This window comes from Ambystoma mexicanum, chromosome 10, assembly GCF_040938575.1.
Source record: "Ambystoma mexicanum isolate Mex_15411 chromosome 10, UKY_AmexF1_1, whole genome shotgun sequence".
NCBI lineage: Eukaryota > Metazoa > Chordata > Amphibia > Caudata > Ambystomatidae > Ambystoma > Ambystoma mexicanum.
The window spans coordinates 609,065,937-609,092,541 of NC_090932.1; the positions used below are offsets into that span (position 1 = coordinate 609,065,937).

A 26,605-nucleotide genomic window follows, 5' to 3' on the forward strand; every position below is an offset into this window, starting at 1 on the left:
ATGCAGACCTTTTGAAATTGCAGATAAAATTTCACCTATTGCCTATAGAATCCGCATCCCCAAAGGAGATCTGACTGAAGAGAAATGGGTCCATATTAATCAGCTAAAGAGTTGTCACCCTAGGCACACGTAGCAACAAATTGAGGAGCCCAGAGAAAATCAAATAGAGGAGACATCTGGAGAATAGCAAAGAAGAACTAGAAGGGAACCAATAGGTTTATAGATATAATTATTTAACAGGGAGTATTTTTCTTCATTGTCAGGACGAAAGGGATTCCCAAAACTTCTAGCTAAATCCATAGCTATCTGTGTCTTGTGAGTGAGCATTTGTCTTGTTGTCTGAATACTGTCATTATTGCAATGCATGTGTGTCCCACTACTGCCAACCCTCCTTGAGGGCAGTCAGTGGGAAAATGTAGTAACCAGTTCTTATCTATTTCTATAGATTCATACTGGTTGCACCCTTCATAGACCAAGGAGGACCTCCTTGGGGTCCTGAAAAGGAGAGATGGAAGAATAAGATGGAGGTGTCGCTCAAACCACACAGGAAGACCTCAGGGAAAGCTGTGGGTGTCGTTCCATGCTCCATCGAGAGACAGCGGGAGGATCATGGCATACCGCTCCCTGATGGAAGAGGGACTTCTACCTGATGAATCCCACTTTGCCCTACTGATGAATCCCATTTTGCCCTATTCTCCCTCGACAAAAAGTTTCAGAAGAGTTGGGGGGAGAATTTGTGGGATACTTTGACCCACTCAGCAGAATCCCCATCCATAACCAAGCTGCACTTCTGCAATCACAGCAAAATGGCTGCGCTGGCTCCTTGGAGAACCATTTAATCAAAACTGTGTTTTGAAGTGACAAAAGGATGGCTGCACCATCTTGCCAAACACCTATTGGGCAATTTGGAACAGGGCACATACCAAAAAAAGGTGCCAGTGTGTTCTTGGGTGCACCCAAAAGAAGCAAATCAAAGCAACGCTGCTCTGCTGCTTCCAAAAAGTTCCCATTGAAAAGGGAATATTTTACACTGAAAAGGATGCCGCCCTGATTGTATTTTCATCTATCCCACATCACATTGCTTTCATCCATAAGGCCCTGCCATGCCCATCCATATCCACATTCTGCTTCAGCAGAAGAAAGCATGATCCCTGCATGACAGGTTGTGCCAGCCAAATCTGAAAAAGCAAAAGAAACTTCACTTTCAGCCGCAAAAAAAGTTTGACATTTGAGTCACAAAATGTCAAAAAAATCAATGCCTCAAAGAAATCCTAGCCCTCTGGGCCTATGTCAATTTCAGTGCATCTTTGTTTCAAGCAATTTGCTGTATAAAAGGAACTGACTATGGCTGCAAAACAATATTGGGAAGTCAGCTGGAAGAACCGAATTTAAATGGGAAAGCCTAGCAGCTTTCACCACATATGTCAAAAAGGGATTTTGCACACCAAAGAAAAAATGCCTGTTTTAAAAATACCATGTTGAATACAAACTTGTCCTTGCCTAGCAATATTAAGGGGGTTTTGTTGGGGAACATGTATGGGATGTTTTATTCAACAGGCTTGTTTTTGATTCATAACATAATAACTGAAAATAAAGGAATTAAAATGTATTGGCTGGATTTGGCAAGCTCCAAAACAGGTCTTTCTGCTCGCTAAATTGAGGCCTCCCCCCACAAAAAGAAGCCACCATAAACTTCTAGGACACAGGCATGCTAAATGCCACCTTGAAAACTTTGAATGGGCCTAGAGCAATAAAACATCCCCTGCCCAGTAGACTTTTGTCTGTGCTCCAGGCTGAGACAATAGATCTGGGACACCAACCTGTGAAGTGGGGAAGTGGCAATAAACATTCAATAAAACCGGGAAACCCTGATGGCCAATATGGCTCACAGATAGTTCGTGGTAGCTTGAAAAAAACGGTCCGAATTGAAGAACAAAGGCAGCCCCATTTGGCTCAGAATACTATTTGATGAATACACTTTTAAGACTGTTAATTATGTAACCGGACAGCTCAGAAATGTAAAAGTTGTACAGTTTAAATGTAAGTTCGGTGGCTTTGAAATAAGATATCTTGGCTGTCAATAGCATGTATGGGACACAGACGCCCGAAAAATGGGAATCATGTGGAAAGGACATATGATGGAACGTTAAGCCCTATGATAATATGTACACACAACTAAAGTTATATGGCACATTCAGCATGTGCCGGTGCATCCGACGTCCCAATTTCCATTCAGACCTATGGGGCTGAATGGGAATGGGAAGTCCCATGTTTCCGGCACCTGCAAATGGGCAATTGCCGGGTCCACCGTACTCAGCATGACCCGGTTCTTGCCCATTCGTGGGTGCCGGAAAAAATGCAACGACAGCGGTAGCCATGGTGGTTTTAACGGAACGGCTACCGCCAGAGTTGTAATAAGGCCCATAGAATTTTAAGTAATATATTTCTCACAAAAAAGTGCGTAAAACCGGTAGAAGGGCGAATCAAAGTCTGATAAAACTGTAGAGTTGGACTGCTATGCTCAGCATGAAATATGTAATCAGCCTAGGTAATTTGTAAAGATGCCAAAATTGAGTAAATGTGTGATTTATGTGAAGAATGAGTTTAGCTAAAGTCAACTGTGGGATGATCCTATGCATAGTAAACCCACATCATAAAGCTGATGTCAGGTTTCTAACATTCCAATCACCTGACACTAAGAGAAACGCAGCGTGGAGCAGGTTAATGCCGCCTATTTAACCTGTTTCATGGGCAGTGCTATCTAGCCTTGATAATATAGCTTAAGTAAAACTTGTCTTTCTTTCCCAGACAATTTTCTCTCTTTCACGGCTTCATTTTACCAAAACCGAACCTCTTATCTTGTAAATCTCATCCAAATCTTCAGGGACAACCCTCCTTTCACTTCTATATTTTCCCTGTGATGTGCATCTGTCCCTCAGCCCAAAAACCACATTCGAAATCTGAATATTTCACCCATTTTTCATATAAACCATGTGTGTCATTTAAAACAGCAATTGAGAGAAAATGCAACTTTCCAACGTGTGATTTGGATACGTCATGTTCTTACTTTCAACTTGTTTGTGAACTGTATGCCTTGTGTTGAGAACTTGCTTTGTGATTGCCAGTGTTTTTATATTTTCACTATTGTGAGAAATCATATTTGCCTCATAGATTTAACTGCACATTAATTATTTGTCAATTTCCGAGTGTCATTTTATGCCTCTTATTTTGCGAGGGAAGGTCGGATTTTGATTCTGTTTGCTTCACAATATTCCTGAATCACTGCTGCTTTTTCTGTCCATTCCCAATTCGATTCATACGGGTTTGGGAGGGCATTGCAGAGGGAAATCTCAACTCATGTGCTATCTACCCAAAGAGAAAAAGTGTTCCTATTTATTCGTGTTTTAGATATGTCCTTGTAGAAGGTTAACCAAGTGTATTTCTTCAATCTACATTGTAATTATCACCCCACTGATGATTGCTGCCCAATATTAATATGTATTGAATTTTAAAAATAAATAAATATTGCATTTTCACCAACCGGCCTGGTTCATGGTCTATTGTGACCCGGTGTATTTGAAAAAGGGGGTGTGAGACGGGTTGTGTGCCATCTTAAATTGAATTCATAGACTATAAAGAGAAAGCATTCCAATTGTGCGCTACATACTAGGCTAAGACCAAGGTGTGTTGCCTGACTGAAATCCTTAACACGCATATATTTAATAAATATTCCTATACCATAAACAAAATGCCTAGGGTATGAACAACTGGTGTAATTACATAGCAGGCATGTTTTTATGCCAACGATAAAACAAGCACATATATAGTTTTTGTAAATGCTTGCCATTGTGAAAACGTAAGATCCAGTATTTCAAGTGATTGTATCTCAAGGATGATACCCAATTCCTGGGGAAACAGTATCTCATAAGATGGGAAGGATGGCCGACTGATCACACTGCTGGATCAGGCACATTCTTATGACAAAAACTGCGTTTGTAGGGGTTGTACCCACTGTGTCTAATTGTCACGCCCTAATATTATTGGCAAAGCAAGCAGTCTTAATGCATAATTGGCCTCTTTGTATATCATGTATTGAATTCTCTACATCTTTTGACAAAGTTGACAAGTACCGTCAATGGACCAAGCTCCCTCCCTAACTGGGGAACCTATGCTGCTCTGAGTATGATGTAGGAACTGTACCAGACGGCAGTGATGGTAAATCTGAATCGGCTGGGTAAAATATCAGAGTCTTCAGACATATGATTGTTTAGAACATAGGGGTGTTTGAACCCCCATTCCCATTCATTTACACACAGCTGACCTACAGAAACACGCCCATTTCCCCCAATACTAGCATCAAACGATTCCCCTCATTATATTTCTCTAAGCGCTGACATTTTCTGCATTCATGTGGACATGATTTCCCATGTGCAAACCCGACTAACAAGTAAGGCACTTTGTGAGTATTGATAATTAGTTATCCATCATCTCTGAAGGCTGTGTAAGCAATTTCCCACCTCCCCAGCAACGGAAATTCGGTCAGCACTTTTACCACAATTATTGGCTAGAAAACAATTGCTTCATAGGTAGTTCTAAGAGAGCTCATGAACCAAACCAAGACTTCAAGAAATGCAGTGGTATCTAGGAAAAATACTTTTGTGCTGAGAGAAATACATGTATGTATCAGACAAAAGCATGTTATGTTCAGTATAAACAATCTACCAACCCCAGCCCTGCACGCAGATGCAGGCTATCTATCACAAGAAAGAAAGGCCAAAGATTCCCGGGCAGGATATGCAGTCAAAAGACTAACTTCCTCGTCACCACATTTGGTGGACATAGCTTGAAAGGAACATTTCACCCAATCTATCGTATCAAATTATACAGAACATTTGATGAGAGAATTAACCTTGCTAGTCATGTAAGGGATTTTGGAACAACACACCTTCCTCAAGCAGCTGAAAATGAAACACCATATGCGGAATAGTGACATGAATAGTCATTTCAAAGGTTACTGAAACTGTAAATTATCTGCCGGGGATGTACTGAATTACTGAGAATATTCATATTGCATCATTGCGATTCTGGTGGCACATCTTTCAGTCGATCAATGAATCATTAGTCATTGCTAATCCTTTGCACTAATGATCCAATATGGTCTTCTCCCCCTCCATATTTAACACTTACACTTGATGACTGATACGGTATTACGTGCCCCCTGCAAAGTGGTTCAGGTGACTCACTTGCAGATGTGATCTGACCATTGACTTCTGCTTGTTGAATTCAAAATTCTTTCTCATGAAGAAGTAAAGGAGAGCGGAAGCTTCGGTCTGTGTGGCTCGTGAACGATGGTTGCAACATTTCAGGACTTCATAGCAAAATGACCCGCACATGTCTGCCTGTCCTTGAAAGAATGCTGAAGGAAACTGTTGAAGTAAAATAGAGAATGGGTTTAATAGCATTTATAACGAGAATATCAATCTAGACATTTCAGATTGAAGAGTTCTGGATTAAAAATTAGAGCATGATATTGAATGGAACCGTGTAGCATTCTGCTCTTTTTTCCAAACAACTTCCAATGTGTATACCGAGCCCAAAGCATGTGCCCACCCCTCTCTTGTCGTTATGTCTTAGTAAAACAGCCATAGTGTCTACCCAGTGTTCAAGTACAAATATGTTCACAGAAGCCCTACTCCTCAGTTTCTAGAAATTGCAGTCTTTCATTTATTTGAGAAAGGATCAGGAGCAGCATTCGATATAATACGCTGGACCTACACAAGTAAAATTATGCCATGTATTTCAGGGGCCGCTACCTCATTTACCTGGGCGTGCTGCCCTTGACGATGGTCTCTTTTCCTGGTGAATGTTCAGTGTTCAGATTATGGCCCATGAAGAAGGGCAGAAAGGCCTTCACCGGGAGAAGCATTAAAGGCCACGTAGGGTGAATGGGGGTGTTCTTATTGTGCCCCACCTTGTAGTGGACTTAGAAAGAGGAAAGAAGGTTCCAACAGTCCCCAAAGCACTTTAAGGGCTCTATTCCATTGGGAACCAGACGCCATTGACGGGAGCAAATAATTGTTTCCACTCAAAGCCAGATCGTGGATTGTCTTGTGCAGACTTAGGTCACTCAGTCTAACTATAGAAAAACGTCTTTAAGACCCACTAGATTATCTAATACCAATTGCCTCCTGGTTCCAAGATTTATACTCTCCAGAGTTGGGGGATGTAGCTTCCCTGTTAAGGCAGCCCAACTGTGCAACTCCTCAGCCCCTTCTCTGCGTGAATTTCAATCTTAGCCACAATTCCGTCAGAACCTCACTAGTTGGCTCAAAGACTCAGACCAGTAATATGGCATATGACTCCACCTGACCTCCTGCGTTACTATTGTATATAATAATGTGCTACCATAACCTGTACATAACATATTAACTGTATCTTGCCTATATACTGCATTAAAGCACATTACCCAATTTCCTTTCTGTAATAATGTTTGCTAGAATTGTATATAGTATCTTATTCTCATCCTCACTATGCAACGTCATCCTATCCTAGATTGCCTACCTGTCCATGTAATTCTAACTATAACTGTACGTTCTGTAACCAAGCAAGCTGTCTCATACAATGCACACTTATACCCTTGGGTCTGGTGCGCAATACAAGTAATAAAAACAAACAAACAAACAAACAAACTATGCACGGAAACAATTTGTTGCTCCTATTAATGGTGTCCGGTTCCAAATGGAATAGAGCCCTCAAAGTGCTTCGGGGCATGTGGGAACCGTCTGTTCTTCTTCTGTATACTCAGGTCACCCAGGCTGACTTTGTGCTGCAGATAACTTGTTGCAAACAGTGTTTGAAAAGGGTAGGGTGGGTGACACTACATGGGTGAATGCGGTTAGCGTCCCACAGCAAAATCTCACTGAGTGTATGCTAAGAAGGCTGTTCAGAGAGTGCACGCCTTGAGGAATTTTCCTTTTCCTACTATCGCTAACTGATGTAATAAAAACGATTGTGTTCACCAGTCAAATCATGCGTGGAGCAGCCATAAGCGACATACAGTCTATATGGACATACCAATGTACAATTGCTTCCAAATAGTGTGCTTTTCCTGATTCTATTTCACCAGGAGGAGGCTCCTTTCTCTAGTGGTTCACAGTAATAGCAATAATGTGATTTACAAGGCATTGACAGAGCAATTAGGATACCTTAGTTTGTAAAACAACTGCAAGTGCAATATTTTCTCAGTAATTGAACATCGTGGAACACGAGATAAAACACTATTACCTTGCAAACGAAGAGCCGCAAAGCAGAAAAGACGTGTTGGAGAGCTGCCACTGACTGGTTGATTTGCAAAAAGAGTAAGAATGTGTCAAAAACCTTTTTCATGAGTGCATTTTGTCCATCCGATTGCTGCAGCTGCTTCTGTGAGGTGAAAAGAAACACATCACGTTCAGTAGAAAGAAGAACAAGCATGTTGTTAGTGGGAATTTTTCTTCACCCTGTGGGATGTAATGTTAATTATGTGAGACATTTAGATAAACGCAAAAATCCATTGGTATGGCCTTATAGCCTTATAGCACAAGGGGCTGCATGGAGTTGCAGTCTTGCGCCGACCAAGATAGTCGGACGCCAATTGTCCAACATTACATAACAAATGGAAGTACAGTAATACATTGACGACAACTATGCATTTTTTACAATTACGCACACGGGTTGCCCTGTCATTAGCTAAACATTGCATAGTCAACTGAATTGCATTTCAGCAGCATAGAAACCTATCCCGTAACGAAGGTCTACCATAGTGATGTGCTGTGATGAGCACTTTAAATGTCAATTTAATTCTCTACAGCATGGCTTTGTTCCATGTCCAATATTCTCTGAAAATTACCCAATAATAATAATAATAATAATAATAATAATAATAATAATAATAATAATAATAATAATAATAATAATAATAAAAAATAATAATAATAATAATGCTTTGTGATCTGATATCAGGAAATTGAGTAATTCCAGAGCGGATGGGGCAAAGCAATTGTCGAATAAAGTTTTGAAACAGTTGCCTGCCTTGTGGGGGTATTTTATGTTTTATTTGAGGATATTATGACGTATGGTGTACCTCGACTTCCTGGAAAAGCTCTTTTTTATTTATTTATTTGTTTTTGGTTATTACATACAAGTCATAAAACACATTAAGAACTAATGTAAAATGTACAATTTTGTCACATCATTTCATTATCCATTTACAAGACGTATATTCATACAATGAATTTTTATAGTATATTCTATTTGGTTTGTATTACATCAAAACTTTAAAAGCTTAAAGTCATACATCTTTATCAATTTATTTTTTCTTTGGTTTTAAATCCCATGAGTTCCATTTCTATGATTTTTAAGAAATTGCCCAATGCTAAAATTAATGGGTAATGTACCCGTTCATAAGTCTTTCCCATAGAGATGTGGTGCAGTCTGCAAACTCAATATTAACAAATTTAGCCAGATAAAACGTACATGGATTTTTAAAATAACCGTACTCCAATACTAAATGTTTTATGGTTTCATAAGATTCCTTACATACCGGAAATCTACATTGCATTGTTTGCATGTAAAATGCTTTTCCTGCCCAATGCTGACACCGTTCTTTTGTATGGAATTGATTTAATTTAAAATGTATGTACAGCCTCCTAATAATCGGACAAGGAAATTGATTAACATAGGAATTACATGGAATTCTTTTCCGCAGAAATATGGCATATTCGGAGTATGTAGAATAGCATTTAATTTGCTCGATTGTTTGAATCCAGTCCTCCTCAAATAGTTTTTTCTTAACTAAGGCAGGACGAAGACACAAATCATCAGAAGTGACTTTTAGTCTGTCTAATATCACAGTCATTCGAGTTTGAAAGCTCTTAACCGTGGCTACTGAATTAGTTTCCATCACATATTGCAAATCTTGATATAAGCAATTTCTGGGCGGGTTTAATATTTTCGCATAATTTGATAATAGACGCCATGTCACCCTGCATGATAAAGAAATCAAGCTTAGCTCGTATCTAATCATGCAGTTTGGAATAGACATTGCAAAATTTAATACATCTTTAAGTATTTGTCCTTGTATAATATCTAGATACTCTGATAGATCATAAGGACATTCATCAAGGCTGTAAATCAAGACCGGTTGAACCTTCATTATTAAGAAATCGGGCATAGGGTTTAAGGATAATTGACAATAGCTTTTGTAGATGATCTTCATTTGGCTTTTTAGTGAACGTACTTTAATGTTCAATCTTTCTTTCCAGATCTTAAACAAAGAATTACTGCTTAATTGGTAGCCAAGATAGCAAAATTCAGATTGTATTTTATTGCAAGGTTACCCATTTGCCACCTAAATGATTTTAATTTCCTGCTAGCATGTAATATCAAAATATTTGTTTTATTAACATTTGGTACAAGATTTAGGTCCAGGGCATACTTCTCAAAAGCAAGTAATTTCGCTTGAAGGCCAGATGGAGTAGTGTCCATTATAAGTAGATCATCGGCAAATGCCAACCAATGCAATCTTATTGCTCCTAACCTAACAGGATACATCCCCAGCTCCTTCCAAATCCTGTCTAAATCGCAGATGTAAAGATTAAAAAGCGTAGCTGCCAAATTACAGCCTTGTTTTAAACCAATCTGAGTTCGAATAGCCTCCGTGACAGCACCATCACTAGATAGTTTTACTTTATATGCAGTATTAGTATGCAGCATTATTAACCAATATATAAATTTGGATGGAAAACCTAGTTGTAGTAGTTTAGACCATAATATATTCCTTATGATTCAGTCAAATGCATAAGATAGATCAATGCTTGCTATATAGATCGGATGTGCCCCTTTCTTTTTTATGCTATTAATAATATGGGACATCATTGTAGCTCTTTTATTATCCCGATATATGAAAAGGAGGACAGGATGAGCTTGTTAAATGATCGACATATTACTTTAATAGATGAGGACAGCAAGCTGTTTGCAGCCCTAATTCTTGAAAAACTTGAAGATTTGGACAAGGAAAGGCACATCCTAAATACATTTCAAATAGGCTCTAGGAGAAACATTGGGACCAATTGTAACGGCTTTCTTTTGTCTTGTATAGAAAAGCTTTCATGGAGTAAAGGAACAACACAAATGTATGCCACCTCTCTAGATCTTTCAATGGCATTTGAGTTCATGGATAGAAGCCTGTTGCGGAAGAAGCTACATATTTGGGGTCCGCCTAGGGGACTATAAGCAATTATGATATACCTTCATTTGTGCACTTCTTCTCCAAGGAAGTCTTAAAGCAGAAGGGAAAATGTCTAGGGAAGTCACAACTTGTTCTAGCTTGCCTTTTTAATTTATCCGTGGTGGATATTGGCAAAACTCTACAAAATGCCACGTTTGTGATTTCAAAGGTTGGGGAAATGCATGTAACATGGTTAGCCTATTCTGATGATTTTATTATACTTGATAGGACTCCAACCGGCATTCAACGCCTGCTTAGTGCCTTCGAGAGCTTTATGGGGCATTGTAAATTAAGAATCAATCCCTTAAGGACACAAATATTAAAATTTTGTACAAAAGGATAATACGTTTAAATATGCATGCTATATTAATGAAGTGTGCTTGGAGATAACAACTACTATATTCTGTTTAGGCTTAATGGCTCATCCTTGTGAATCCTTTCTCAAAGAATATTTGGAAAAAAAAGGCATTGACACTGGCAAGGCAGATGAAGGCGATTGATAGGAAATTTGGAAAATATTCATTAGTGTCATCGCTTAAAATGTTATACAAGAAAGGTGGTCCCAAAACAATTATATGGTCTTGAAATACTTCTGACCTGGCTTATGGAAGAATTAGCATTACATGAAGCCCTGATCTGGCGGAAGAGTTTTGTATTTTTGCCTCAGTTTATTCCAATAGCTGTTATACAATATGACCTTGGTCTTCAATCTTTACAAGATGCTATGGATGTATTGGACCTTGTATAGGAAAATGTTAGGTTCTCCTGTGGAATCCCTGTATGCTCATATGTGTAAATAAATGTCTCTATATGGTAGTTTTCCTTTAAAGGATTTTGCTGATTACTGTATTAAAATAATTGAGTTGGAAGTAACATTTGCAATTCTCTTAAATAATCCAGACAGAGTAAAATTGAAGATCATGCAAAATTACTGGATTGAGACTTGGAATTCTATTGGGACGCACTCATATGTTAGGGCACACTCATATGTTAGAGCCAGAGTGGTATATAAAAGATTTGGTGTGGAGGAACCATATGAGTGGAATTCGCTGATTGGCTCGCCCGTAATATGTATATTAGATTTTGAATGAATGTGATCCATACTAATGAAATCATCTGCCCAAGAAGTGGACTGCATAAAAGTCTAGCATTTTGTAGATATTTTAAAAATCTGAGTACTAGGGAGGATCTAAAACATTGAATGCTTTCCTGCCTGGCTCTTTTATTGCAGCACATCTCTTTGTTTGGTAAATCTGTGCATAATCTGGCTGGGGTGGATTGGAAAAACCTGTGGTTTTATGTGTTGGGGGTCGATCAGTTTCGATGTCGCTTGCTACAGTCTGATTATTAGAAATTAATGAGTTATTGTGATAATGTAATGTTGTTTTTAAATATTTTTAAGGATTTTTATCAGGTTTTTTTTAAAGATGTTTCTTTAAATGATTTTAGGAGTATTTTCTAAATACAATGTATGCAAATTACAATATATGTATATTGTGCATGGTAACATTATTTTATCTTTCTGTATGTAATTGTAAAGTTTTATTGGAAACCAAAACAATAAGTAATACATAATAATATAGCACTTTATGCCCGAATCCTTTGACTTCTAAGTGCTGTAATAACAGCTATTATCATTAACCAATATAATGGCACTTAACGTATCGAACTCGGAAGGATGAATGGCTGAGTAAACCCTACCGTAGAATATGAACTTGCAAAGTGTTTGCTTGATGCATGTCTGAGGCTGGGGCTTAAGTCTTTAACTATTTACCCGGACATTACATGATCAATGTCAGTCAACACTGGTGGAAGGAGTTGGTTCGACTTCCGTAGTTATGACAATACACATCTTTCACTCTGCACTGTGTAAGACTTGATTTGTAATAGTGGCAAACATGAAGGCACCAGAAAGACTCTAGGTGCCCTCAGAGTCAGTGGCCAAGATCTGCATATGTGAGATTTCATGGTCTGCAAATGGTATCACCTAAATCATTTGTGTAGCCCTGGGCAGGTCATACTTTACAATTTGATTAGAAAGGGACTCAGAAAAAACTTGGAACTTTGTTTTCTATATGCTTAGAGAGTCCTGTTGGTGATGGTTCTCCCATATGGAAATACAGTATAACTTGTCAAAATCTTCTGAAACAATTGTATTATCCATTGGATTCCTGTGACCTCGTCCAATGATCAGAACATATCTGCAAGGTTGTCTGGGGTTATTTCACAACATGTCATTGTGCCCTGCCCTGAAGGTTTCCTTTGTTCACTACCTGGTAAAGCATATCACCTTCTCCTTCCCAGAGGAACAGGACATGCATCAGGGGTAAAGTGGAAGCTGATCATTCAAAAGAATATATGCACATGCAAAAGGGATGTCACACCAGGGGAGTAATTACTGCAGTCTCATTGATATTAGGCATTCAGAGGGGGAACAAATATGGTGTAGCCCAGGAAAGAGATTCCAACATCCTGCAAAAAAGGCAGTCGGCGATCTGACATCAAAAGGCAAAACCTATTGTCACAACAGCTGGGACTGAAACTTTACAGAAGGCCTGAAATGCAGCAAGCCACTGTGAAAAAATGACTATGTGAGCGGGCTAGACTCCCCTTTGGTGGATTCATCTTTGTACCCAAGAAGAACTATTTCTCTGGAATGTTATTGGGGTACGATATGTCCAAAGTCTACAGCCACAGAGGTGAAGTTAAAGCATTTTAAAAGAATATGCCTATTGGCCACACATGACAAGATGTAGAGCCATATACAAGGGGATGCTTGGTGTGTGCACAGTTTCAACCTACTTCCCCAACACACAGGACGCCATTAATGAAAAGAGGTCGGACACTTCCATGGTCTGATTTACAAATTGATTATGTAGGTCTACTGCAAAGGTCAGCATGGGGAAACCAGTTTTTGTTAACGGTCACTTGTTTAATGTCCAAGTGGCTGGAATGCATTCCGGCACCGGATTGCAGCATGCAAACGGCAGCCACTTTGCTAGTCAACCATATTTTCTCCAGGTTTAGTTTACCTCAAAGGATAGAATCTGACCGTGGGAGTCATTTCACCAGTGCAGTGATGACAAAGATGTGGCAAATCTTAGGTGTAAAATGGAAACTGCACAGTTCATACCAGCACTCTTCTTCTGGGGGTATGGTACGTTGCAACAGGTCAATTGTTGATATTTTAAATAGGTGTGTAGCCAATTCTCCACTTCAGTGCTATTTCATTCGTGGTATGGTGTTGAAACTCTGCATGAATTTACCAGATCACCCGAAGAATGTATTATGGGGAATCAGCTCTTTTGATTTTACCAAAGGCAATAATAAAAATGCCTCCTTAGTTTTGTACTTGTCTATATGCCATCGCAAGTAACAAGAACACACAATAAATAGACCTAACCTGATCTATTTCTTTTCAGGTTTTTTACAAGCAATTGGCGACCATGAGTAATACCATTTTTGTTTAAATTTGATGAGTTTAACATGTCCTTCTATTTAATTCAAGAATGAAAACACACATCTCAAACTCTTGTTTCCCTTTTGCAATGATGACCGATTCTATTCTTCAGGCTAAAACATAACTAGAAACACATTTCATAGGAATGCTTCTCCCATGATAAAAGTTTTTCCCACAACGAACTTCAAACACGCCTTTAGTTTTGCAGTTCAAAATACTGTTATCTAATGGCATTGAAACATAGCATTGGTACTGGCAGCTTAAAGTTCATATGTTTATATGTGAGATCTGCTTGTTGGATGGTAAAGAAAACACATGAAAATAGCCATCTACGCTTTTAAGTGCAAAGATTTGCTAACATGCAACTGCCCACGACATACAATTACACTATGTGCAACCATACAACACACACCTCATTTGTACTTTTTTCCTCACCTAAAGAATGATTGAAATATTCACACCGGCAAAGTCAGCAAACCATTGGTTCAATGAGCCCTTGGTTCCAGCTTGGCTGTCTCTCCCCACAGCACACCCTCCTCTGCAGCAGGCTTCTCCTCTCTCACCCCGTTTCACACACAGAAGGCAGAAAGCCCAGCAAACAATCACAGTCAGCACAGACAGCCAGATCCTCCAAGAGCTCTTTTTCTTCTCTCTGTGCTCTTCCATTTTTAAGAGCTCTCTCCTCCACCTGCCCCTTATAGTAAATTGCCCTATGGAACGTGTAAGAATTGCCTGACCATCACTCTGATGTCACATGTCAATCAGACACCACCTCCTCTGACCAAACCTCTAGAATCTTCCAGAGGACGCGTGTCTAGCCTGGCACATTTGTACAGAGATTCAAAGCAGCAAACAGATGACAATACGTTACACCGGCTTCCTGTGCTGGAAGTTTCGAACAATAAGTTTGATTTGAGCAACTTGAACTTGCACATTCCATGCCCTTCAACTTGTCACATCCTCACTGCAAAACAGCTTTAATTCTGCACGTTTATTTCTTGCATTTTCCAAGCGACATTGCACAGCCTGTGCTTTCTATCTCATAAAATGAGCCAGCTTGTTCCAATGATCTGCTCCAATATTTTGCACCAAAGAGCTTTGGACTGAGCTGTACATTTTAGCAAGGGATTAGAGATTAGTAGGTTAGGGGTCAGGTTTTATTAGTCTTCATTGCAACTCAGTCCATGCTATACCATTGTGCGGTGCACTATGCTACGGTACGGCTACTATGAAAAGCTAGGTTCACATTTTTCTTTTTGCTTTATAAACAGAGCTGTTCGCACCAGATTAATATCACAGTCTTAGACCAGAGTCTACCCGCACTGAACTTTTGAGCCCCATTTTCCCTACAAAACTGTCCAGTTGTCCGTCTCCTATGTCTGACCTACCACACTATCCGGAGGGTCTCCGAGTGCCTTACAAGGTTCAAAGACTGAAAAGGTGGGATGTGAAACAGAACTTACAAAAAATGTTCAGGATAGGATAGAAAGATTAGGATAAACAACTGGGGGATGGAGGGATGGAGTTATGTGTGGTGAAAGAGGTATGTTTTGAAGCTCTTAATGTAAGTGGTGATGAAGGGTGCAGTGTGGATGTGCAGAGTTAGAGTTTTTTAAGAAAGTAAAATGGAGATTTGTGGTGGATAGCTTTGGAAACAATGCAGAGTCATTTGAAGTCAATTCAGCTGGGGGAGAGCTGTGGTGATGTTTGGGTAGGTGGAGGATGTGTCTGGATGCATTGTTTTGTATGACTTGTGATGACAAGGGTGCTGCTCTGGAGTCCAGTGAGGAATCATTGCCAAAATCCAGGTTGGCGAGAACTAGTGATTGTACTGCGGTGAAGAAGTCATCAGGAGGAAAAATGTGTTTGATCTTACATAGGAGGTGTAGTGTATATTGACTGTTTTGGTGACAGCAGCAATGTGGTGTGTGAAGGAAAGATAGGGGTCTATGATGAGCTAAGGTATTTGACAGGTGAGGAGAGGGATACGTGTGGGTTGTTCTTGGTGAGTTATTTGATCCATCGGGTGAGTTGGACTTTTTATCTGGGGTGGCAAATGAGGATGTATTCTGTTTTGGAACAGTTGAGCTAGAGGATGTGTGTCGCTATCCAGATGGTGATAGTGGAGAGATAGCTTTTGACAATTTGAAATTGTGAGGGGGGGATGAGATTTGGAAGTATCTTTTTGTGTCTTCTGCATATTGGTGGAAACAGATGTTGTTTTTGCTAAGGGTCTGTACAAAGGCTTCAACGCATAGGTCAAAGAAGAGTGAAAACAGGGAGAGTCTTGCAGGACCTTTTACTTGACCAAAGTGCAGTCAGATTGAAAAAGACGCATAGATACAAAGTTTATTCTTTAGCCGCTCACTAAGGTAGGAAGTAAATCAGTTACGGATGGTTCCAGAGAGTTCCAACCTGGGGGATAAAATGTTGATGAAAATAGAGTGGCGGATTATGTTAGAGGCTGCAGAGTGGTCAAAGAGTATGAGTAGTGCTGTGTGTCCGTTCTCTGTGATGTTGTGGAGGTCATTGATGATATGAAGTCTAGGGTCTCAGTGCTGTGTCCAGTTCAAAATCCAGATTGGAAAGGGTTGAGTAGGTTGTTTGTGGTGATATGGTGTCGCAGGTCGCGATGAATGGCAAGACAGTGATGAGGTGGTAATTGTCAGGGAATATGTGGTCAAGAGGTTGTTTTTTGAGGAGGGGTGAGATTTGTCCAGAGTGCAGAGGGGATAGTACCATATGAGGGAGTCGATAATGAGCCAATGGGGAACAAGGCTAGTGATGCAATTGGATGCAGCATGGGGTGGGCAGACATCATTCAGGAAGTGTGCTGGTTTTGTTTTGGTAGTAATGGAGATGAGGGTGTCTGTGTTGATGGGGTGGAAGGTGTCCCATGTGTTGGAATGTTTGTGAGCTTGGGAGTGTGAGTAGGAAAGCAGAGGGGGGGGGCTTCCCTGATGTTTATTTTGGAGTTGAAGTAGCCCATGAGGGTGTTGCATACTGCAGGGGATGCTAGTGTGGGAGATGTAGATGGTGGTTTGGAGAGGGACTTGACAATGTTGAAAACTTTCTGTGTACAATTAGTGGTGGATTGGAGTTCTTTGAGGTAATGGGTGGCATTGGTTATGGCTGTTTTGTATTTGTTGTGGCACGGTTTTAGTGGTGTTTTGGTGGGTGGGGATGGTTCATTTGCCTGCTCTTTTTTGGTGTCTGGCTTCCTGCTTGGCAGAGAGGAGGGAGCTGTTGAACCATGGTTTAAGGTAATGACAGTGAAAGCCGCTTGGTTGACTGAGCAAGCTCTACGCAACTCTTCAGTCCCAATTCTGTTCCACATACATCAGTGGGACCATGCTCCCTGGACTACACACTGCTACAGCCGTGGCAACTGAACTAGACCTTCACGGATAGTGACGCACAGTCACGGACATCTGCCCAACCTAAGCATCACAGAACAACCTACTACCACTGCCTTGAAAATAGCCAAGGAGTGTTGGAACATGTGTTGGCTATACAATTAAATATAGGTTGCACAAAAAACAAATGTCAATTGTTTTATTTCTTATTGAAGAGAGCAAGCTCTCAATCCATGCACACCACCCAGTGCATGTGTTAAGGGTTTCACACCCAAATTTGCCAAATTCCTGTCAGGGATAGCACTGTCCCATGCAAACCCTATCACACTCAGCAGCAGTATCCTGCTTTCTAGTGCTCCCACCTACCCATAGTGTATGGTGGTGCCTGCAGGGTTTTGTGATTTGAGGGGGCTATTTTGTTGAGTGCCTGTGTGATGATGATGTTGGAATTGTTGAACAGAGGGGAGACATGTATGTTGCAGGATGTTTTAATCAGGTGACGTCTAATTCAGGGATATTTTCCACCCACTTCAAATCAGACATGCACAATTTTAATGTATTTAATAAGTTGTTTTTATGAACCTGCAAGCCCCAATCTAACAATATTGGGGTTCATTACGAGTATGGCGGTAGGGGCTTAATAGCACCATTAAGGATGGCGGTGCCATTAAGCCCCATCTGCCATATTCCGAGGTCCCTTAGCGGGTCCCAGCAAGGGACCTTGGAGCTAATAACGGGCCCACAAATTGGGGCTCAAATGGGAATGGGGGATGGTTCACTGAATGGGGACTTACCGGATCTGCATAGGTCGGAATGTCCCGGTAAATCCCCATTCAGTCAGACCGGACCCAGACCCAGGTTAGGAGGCAGCCATGGCGCTAATAGCGCTATGGCTGCTTCCAAACTCGTAATGACCCCCATTGATTCTCTACAGCATTCCTCCCCTTTCAGGACAAAACATAGAAATAGATTGGATTAATTTAAAAATACACACATTTATCCATCTTTGAAATGCCAACATCAATGGTCAACATGGCATTATTATAGAAGTGAACTTTTAAAGCTCACGCACTGCCCTAAATACATTTGAATTATCCTGAGTGTGCATCCACCATGTGTTGTACAATTTATGAGGGCTCAGGATAAAATTGCAATTTTTATAGAAAACTAAATTAAGTTTTAACATCTCTGCCTATCAAAATCTTTCTACTTCTCATTCATAGCAACTAAACATCCCCTCTTGAGAAAATGCAATTGCATGCCAATCTATTTAACATTCCTGAATGTGAAACACTTGCAAAATGATAACGTATGTTTGCTCAACTTCCATCAGTGTTTTTTTTTATCTTCAGAATGATATTTCCCCTTGGCATTATATTTGCTTAGGAATTTCTTTTGGCTCTCTTACAGAGTTGAGCATTCTTTTAAAGACTGTTTTAACTCCCCCTTGGGACAGGTGGGCATCAGTTAGCAAAGTGGTGTCAACTACCCTCTATAGCCTGGTCTCCCTCTTTTGGTAATGATGTCTGTCTGCTGGCTTTTCAAATTAGGAAGGCCTGGGTCTTTAACTCGAGGTAGGCCTCTCTTACACAGATTTGCTGGTAATCCATAAAATAGTTCCAAAACCAATCTATCCCATTCTCTTTCCTGTTATAAATTCTCCTTTCTTTACATCTTCCCCTCCATCAACGAGTGAGCGAGTCTCCCCAGAATCTATGGGTCTGAACCCTTATAGAGCAGAAACCATTCAATTTAAATTTGTGTATAATTGTTCCGGTATATATAGCCAATGTATGTTATTGGACAGTGTTCATCACACTAAACCAAGAGCTCCTTAGTTATCAGGAATATTAATGAAGAGGATGGATCACAATCTTAAATGGCATACCAGTTCCTTGAGTGATTCCAGCATCTGCCTCTTGTAGTAGGCTCTCTTTCTTCCCAGGTGTGAAGAGTTTCCTTCAGGAGAGGTCTGGCTGATTGAATGATTAGATTATTTCAGAGGAGACTATGCAGCTGGGCTATTTCTTGCATATACAAGGTCTTTAGCACATACCACGTGGCAGATGTAAGTTGTTAATGAATACCATTTGTTTTACTCTGCAGGGACATGTCTTCCAAGAATCAACTCTGAACAGTCATATACTTTTATGGTTCAGCAGAAGTGTTCACACTTTTCCTCATGGGAAGGCAAGCCACCCTCCCAGTCCTGCTGTTGTGTTGCTGGAGGTTGTGGATTGTGGGAATTAATACTATTTGGTCTGTTGGAATAATGCAGTACACTCATTTCCACTGTGCACTCATTTTAGTGGGGATGCGTAGTGCACCAATTTAAAATGAGTCTAAAATGACAGCATGGCTTATATGTGTGTGCTAGGATATTAGTACTTATGTGTGCCATTTAGGGTAAACTAAAATGATTTTTTGGGGGGTTTAGCATAGTGTAGTGTAGGGTGTTAAAAACCTTACCCACTAACTACTAACACTGCTAACAATAACTAATTATAATCCTACTGACATTAGTAATTAGAATGGGGTTGCTTAGGCCATAGCCCATGCTGCAGGCTGTAAGTGCATGAATTCATGCTGAAATATGGATCAGGAAATAAATATGAAAATTGAAAGCTGAACCGTAATGTGCTTTGTGGATGTTATATTTGGAGCACAATGATGTCGGAGAATGTGCACTGGAAAAGAACAATGTCTTTTTTCAAACAGGAATGCAAGAGAGCTGGGATGATGCTATGCTCCACATTTCATCCAAACTTTATCACATGGTGAACAAGAGTGATGTACAAAGGTCATTGTAGGAAAAAGCCAGAAAAGGCAGAAAATATACTGGGGGTTGGACAAAAAGTGGGTGGTGATTGCCCAGATGCGTCATTCATGGCAGCACAATAGAATCCATAAAAAGGGAAAGCATCTTTACGAAGATATAGGTGGAGGGGAGCTGAAGGAAGGACACCTTAAAAGCTGGGGAAAGGAGTAAGAAAGTGTTGGGATGCAGAAGGAGTGAGAATACTGAGAAGAGAGGAAAGGAAAAGGAAATTGGATCGGGTGAGCTATGAGGCTGCTGTCCCAACAGAGCAAAGGGCTCGCTCAAGAGGAGGGAGACGGGTTCTAGATGAAAGCTCTCTATACTCCTGGAAACATGCGGTGGGTGTGAGAGAGGGAAGCCAAAAAGAAAAGAAGAGTTTTCACCAGAGCAGGCAGAATCGTCCGATACCAAATTATTGGTGAGTATAGTTGGAAAAATGAGACAAATAAATAATTGATTAGTGCACCTTATAGTCTAATTACTGAAGTGTCAAATTAGTCATCAAAAGACAAAAACACACTTGTTCTTAGGTACCAAGGGACAAATGTGTTGGCCTGTGCGCAAGTGATAATTTGTTGGGAAAAGGGGTGTTTAGCATGAATGCTAAAGTTGTTCATTTTAATCTCAAGGACGTATACAAAGTATGAAGGTAGTCTGCCAGTATTGCTAAGGAGTAGCTAGTTTCACTGAAGGCAAAAGAGAAATCATTGTCTTGGTGGGGGATGTTCAGGGAATTTATGCCAATATAACTGTGAATATATATGCACTGGCCAAACATATTCACGCACATGGATGCAGGTTTTTCTCCTATGCAGACAATACACAAGTAATTTTGCGTGTCGGTCATGATCAGGAGCATGCTGCTGCCTGCCTTAGAAGCTGTCTGCCGTTTGGAAATTGGGAATTGGATGCCGAAGAACTGGCGTAAGCTTAACTGTGACAAGATGGAGGTCATGGTGCTAGGTGCTGACCAACTGGTGTGCTCCCGCTGGTCGGCTGCTTGTTTGCCTCCTTCTAGTGGACCGCTCCCTGCCCCTGTCTCTAACGTGAGCAATTTAGGCATTAATATTGCTGTGCCACTTTTGGCTGAGCCTCGGATTAAGATGCAGCACCCATTTTAAACTCAAAATACTCAGTATGATTATCCCTTTTGTGCCGGCCGAACTACGTGGGCTGGTGGTCTCCACCTCTGTTATGGGGAATATAGACTACTGTAATGCCATCTTGCTTGAGAAACCAAAATCTCGTCTTCATCATTTGCAGGTGGTGCAAAATTCGGCAGCCAACATGGCCATGGGACTACTTAAATTTGCTCAGCCTCTACTCTGCTCCAGATGTTGCATTGGCTTCTGATTGTCACTCAGATCAAATTTAAAACTCTCTGCATGGTCCTTCAGGCCTTCCATGATTTCGGAGCCATCTTTCTCTGCCCTACAATTAAGAGATACTCCGCTAATCAGTATTTGCTTCATGTCCCCTGTTTTCTTAAATCTACAGTTGATGGCAGAGACTTTTTGGTTGCTGCTCCCGCTTTATGAAACACTCTCCCTCTGAGTATTGATGATCACAGGGAGAGTCTTGCAGGACCTTTTACTTGACCAAAGTGCAGTCAGATTGAAAAAGACGCATAGATACAAAGTTTATTCTTTAGCCGCTCACTAAGGTAGGAAGTAAATCAGTTACGGATGGTTCCAGAGAGTTCCAACCTGGGGGATAAAATGTTGATGAAAATAGAGTGGCGGATTATGTTAGAGGCTGCAGAGTGGTCAAAGAGTATGAGTAGTGCTGTGTGTCCGTTCTCTGTGATGTTGTGGAGGTCATTGATGATATGAAGTCTAGGGTCTCAGTGCTGTGTCCAGTTCAAAATCCAGATTGGAAAGGGTTGAGTAGGTTGTTTGTGGTGATATGGTGTCGCAGGTCGCGATGAATGGCAAGACAGTGATGAGGTGGTAATTGTCAGGGAATATGTGGTCAAGAGGTTGTTTTTTGAGGAGGGGTGAGATTTGTCCAGAGTGCAGAGGGGATAGTACCATATGAGGGAGTCGATAATGAGCCAATGGGGAACAAGGCTAGTGATGCAATTGGATGCAGCATGGGGTGGGCAGACATCATTCAGGAAGTGTGCTGGTTTTGTTTTGGTAGTAATGGAGATGAGGGTGTCTGTGTTGATGGGGTGGAAGGTGTCCCATGTGTTGGAATGTTTGTGAGCTTGGGAGTGTGAGTAGGAAAGCAGAGGGGGGGGGCTTCCCTGATGTTTATTTTGGAGTTGAAGTAGCCCATGAGGGTGTTGCATACTGCAGGGGATGCTAGTGTGGGAGATGTAGATGGTGGTTTGGAGAGGGACTTGACAATGTTGAAAACTTTCTGTGTACAATTAGTGGTGGATTGGAGTTCTTTGAGGTAATGGGTGGCATTGGTTATGGCTGTTTTGTATTTGTTGTGGCACGGTTTTAGTGGTGTTTTGGTGGGTGGGGATGGTTCATTTGCCTGCTCTTTTTTGGTGTCTGGCTTCCTGCTTGGCAGAGAGGAGGGAGCTGTTGAACCATGGTTTAAGGTAATGACAGTGAAAGCCGCTTGGTTGACTGAGCAAGCTCTACGCAACTCTTCAGTCCCAATTCTGTTCCACATACATCAGTGGGACCATGCTCCCTGGACTACACACTGCTACAGCCGTGGCAACTGAACTAGACCTTCACGGATAGTGACGCACAGTCACGGACATCTGCCCAACCTAAGCATCACAGAACAACCTACTACCACTGCCTTGAAAATAGCCAAGGAGTGTTGGAACATGTGTTGGCTATACAATTAAATATAGGTTGCACAAAAAACAAATGTCAATTGTTTTATTTCTTATTGAAGAGAGCAAGCTCTCAATCCATGCACACCACCCAGTGCATGTGTTAAGGGTTTCACACCCAAATTTGCCAAATTCCTGTCAGGGATAGCACTGTCCCATGCAAACCCTATCACACTCAGCAGCAGTATCCTGCTTTCTAGTGCTCCCACCTACCCATAGTGTATGGTGGTGCCTGCAGGGTTTTGTGATTTGAGGGGGCTATTTTGTTGAGTGCCTGTGTGATGATGATGTTGGAATTGTTGAACAGAGGGGAGACATGTATGTTGCAGGATGTTTTAATCAGGTGACGTCTAATTCAGGGATATTTTCCACCCACTTCAAATCAGACATGCACAATTTTAATGTATTTAATAAGTTGTTTTTATGAACCTGCAAGCCCCAATCTAACAATATTGGGGTTCATTACGAGTATGGCGGTAGGGGCTTAATAGCACCATTAAGGATGGCGGTGCCATTAAGCCCCATCTGCCATATTCCGAGGTCCCTTAGCGGGTCCCAGCAAGGGACCTTGGAGCTAATAACGGGCCCACAAATTGGGGCTCAAATGGGAATGGGGGATGGTTCACTGAATGGGGACTTACCGGATCTGCATAGGTCGGAATGTCCCGGTAAATCCCCATTCAGTCAGACCGGACCCAGACCCAGGTTAGGAGGCAGCCATGGCGCTAATAGCGCTATGGCTGCTTCCAAACTCGTAATGACCCCCATTGATTCTCTACAGCATTCCTCCCCTTTCAGGACAAAACATAGAAATAGATTGGATTAATTTAAAAATACACACATTTATCCATCTTTGAAATGCCAACATCAATGGTCAACATGGCATTATTATAGAAGTGAACTTTTAAAGCTCACGCACTGCCCTAAATACATTTGAATTATCCTGAGTGTGCATCCACCATGTGTTGTACAATTTATGAGGGCTCAGGATAAAATTGCAATTTTTATAGAAAACTAAATTAAGTTTTAACATCTCTGCCTATCAAAATCTTTCTACTTCTCATTCATAGCAACTAAACATCCCCTCTTGAGAAAATGCAATTGCATGCCAATCTATTTAACATTCCTGAATGTGAAACACTTGCAAAATGATAACGTATGTTTGCTCAACTTCCATCAGTGTTTTTTTTTATCTTCAGAATGATATTTCCCCTTGGCATTATATTTGCTTAGGAATTTCTTTTGGCTCTCTTACAGAGTTGAGCATTCTTTTAAAGACTGTTTTAACTCCCCCTTGGGACAGGTGGGCATCAGTTAGCAAAGTGGTGTCAACTACCCTCTATAGCCTGGTCTCCCTCTTTTGGTAATGATGTCTGTCTGCTGGCTTTTCAAATTAGGAAGGCCTGGGTCTTTAACTCGAGGTAGGCCTCTCTTACACAGATTTGCTGGTAATCCATAAAATAGTTCCAAAACCAATCTATCCCATTCTCTTTCCTGTTATAAATTCTCCTTTCTTTACATCTTCCCCTCCATCAACGAGTGAGCGAGTCTCCCCAGAATCTATGGGTCTGAACCCTTATAGAGCAGAAACCATTCAATTTAAATTTGTGTATAATTGTTCCGGTATATATAGCCAATGTATGTTATTGGACAGTGTTCATCACACTAAACCAAGAGCTCCTTAGTTATCAGGCATATTAATGAAGAGGATGGATCACAATCTTAAATGGCATACCAGTTCCTTGAGTGATTCCAGCATCTGCCTCTTGTAGTAGGCTCTCTTTCTTCCCAGGTGTGAAGAGTTTCCTTCAGGAGAGGTCTGGCTGATTGAATGATTAGATTATTTCAGAGGAGACTATGCAGCTGGGCTATTTCTTGCATATACAAGGTCTTTAGCACATACCACGTGGCAGATGTAAGTTGTTAATGAATACCATTTGTTTTACTCTGCAGGGACATGTCTTCCAAGAATCAACTCTGAACAGTCATATACTTTTATGGTTCAGCAGAAGTGTTCACACTTTTCCTCATGGGAAGGCAAGCCACCCTCCCAGTCCTGCTGTTGTGTTGCTGGAGGTTGTGGATTGTGGGAATTAATACTATTTGGTCTGTTGGAATAATGCAGTACACTCATTTCCACTGTGCACTCATTTTAGTGGGGATGCGTAGTGCACCAATTTAAAATGAGTCTAAAATGACAGCATGGCTTATATGTGTGTGCTAGGATATTAGTACTTATGTGTGCCATTTAGGGTAAACTAAAATGATTTTTTGGGGGGTTTAGCATAGTGTAGTGTAGGGTGTTAAAAACCTTACCCACTAACTATTAACACTGCTAACAATAACTAATTATAATCCTACTGACATTAGTAATTAGAATGGGGTTGCTTAGGCCATAGCCCATGCTGCAGGCTGTAAGTGCATGAATTCATGCTGAAATATGGATCAGGAAATAAATATGAAAATTGAAAGCTGAACCGTAATGTGCTTTGTGGATGTTATATTTGGAGCACAATGATGTCGGAGAATGTGCACTGGAAAAGAACAATGTCTTTTTTCAAACAGGAATGCAAGAGAGCTGGGATGATGCTATGCTCCACATTTCATCCAAACTTTATCACATGGTGAACAAGAGTGATGTACAAAGGTCATTGTAGGAAAAAGCCAGAAAAGGCAGAAAATATACTGGGGGTTGGACAAAAAGTGGGTGGTGATTGCCCAGATGCGTCATTCATGGCAGCACAATAGAATCCATAAAAAGGGAAAGCATCTTTACGAAGATATAGGTGGAGGGGAGGTGAAGGAAGGACACCTTAAAAGCTGGGGAAAGGAGTAAGAAAGTGTTGGGATGCAGAAGGAGTGAGAATACTGAGAAGAGAGGAAAGGAAAAGGAAATTGGATCGGGTGAGCTATGAGGCTGCTGTCCCAACAGAGCAAAGGGCTCGCTCAAGAGGAGGGAGACGGGTTCTAGATGAAAGCTCTCTATACTCCTGGAAACATGCGGTGGGTGTGAGAGAGGGAAGCCAAAAAGAAAAGAAGAGTTTTCACCAGAGCAGGCAGAATCGTCCGATACCAAATTATTGGTGAGTATAGTTGGAAAAATGAGACAAATAAATAATTGATTAGTGCACCTTATAGTCTAATTACTGAAGTGTCAAATTAGTCATCAAAAGACAAAAACACACTTGTTCTTAGGTACCAAGGGACAAATGTGTTGGCCTGTGCGCAAGTGATAATTTGTTGGGAAAAGGGGTGTTTAGCATGAATGCTAAAGTTGTTCATTTTAATCTCAAGGACGTATACAAAGTATGAAGGTAGTCTGCCAGTATTGCTAAGGAGTAGCTAGTTTCACTGAAGGCAAAAGAGAAATCATTGTCTTGGTGGGGGATGTTCAGGGAATTTATGCCAATATAACTGTGAATATATATGCACTGGCCAAACATATTCACGCACATGGATGCAGGTTTTTCTCCTATGCAGACAATACACAAGTAATTTTGCGTGTCGGTCATGATCAGGAGCATGCTGCTGCCTGCCTTAGAAGCTGTCTGCCGTTTGGAAATTGGGAATTGGATGCCGAAGAACTGGCGTAAGCTTAACTGTGACAAGATGGAGGTCATGGTGCTAGGTGCTGACCAACTGGTGTGCTCCCGCTGGTCGGCTGCTTGTTTGCCTCCTTCTAGTGGACCGCTCCCTGCCCCTGTCTCTAACGTGAGCAATTTAGGCATTAATATTGCTGTGCCACTTTTGGCTGAGCCTCGGATTAAGATGCAGCACCCATTTTAAACTCAAAATACTCAGTATGATTATCCCTTTTGTGCCGGCCGAACTACGTGGGCTGGTGGTCTCCACCTCTGTTATGGGGAATATAGACTACTGTAATGCCATCTTGCTTGAGAAACCA

The 26,605-nt window shown here is 41.0% G+C and overlaps 1 protein-coding gene across 5 annotated transcripts in view; it reads right to left on the bottom strand.

Moving 5' to 3' along the window:
• The window catches only part of DOCK10 (dedicator of cytokinesis 10), a 2,208,289-nt gene that overhangs the window by 521,951 nt on the left and 1,659,733 nt on the right, over positions 1-26,605 (bottom strand). For all 5 annotated transcript variants that reach the window (XM_069618176.1, XM_069618179.1, XM_069618177.1 and 2 more), the window contains exons 42-43: positions 7,285-7,422; positions 5,244-5,426 (exon numbers count right to left, since the gene is read on the bottom strand). In XM_069618176.1, coding sequence (XP_069474277.1) covers positions 5,244-5,426; positions 7,285-7,422 — 321 coding nt within the window. The remainder of the gene's footprint in view (positions 1-5,243; positions 5,427-7,284; positions 7,423-26,605) is intronic.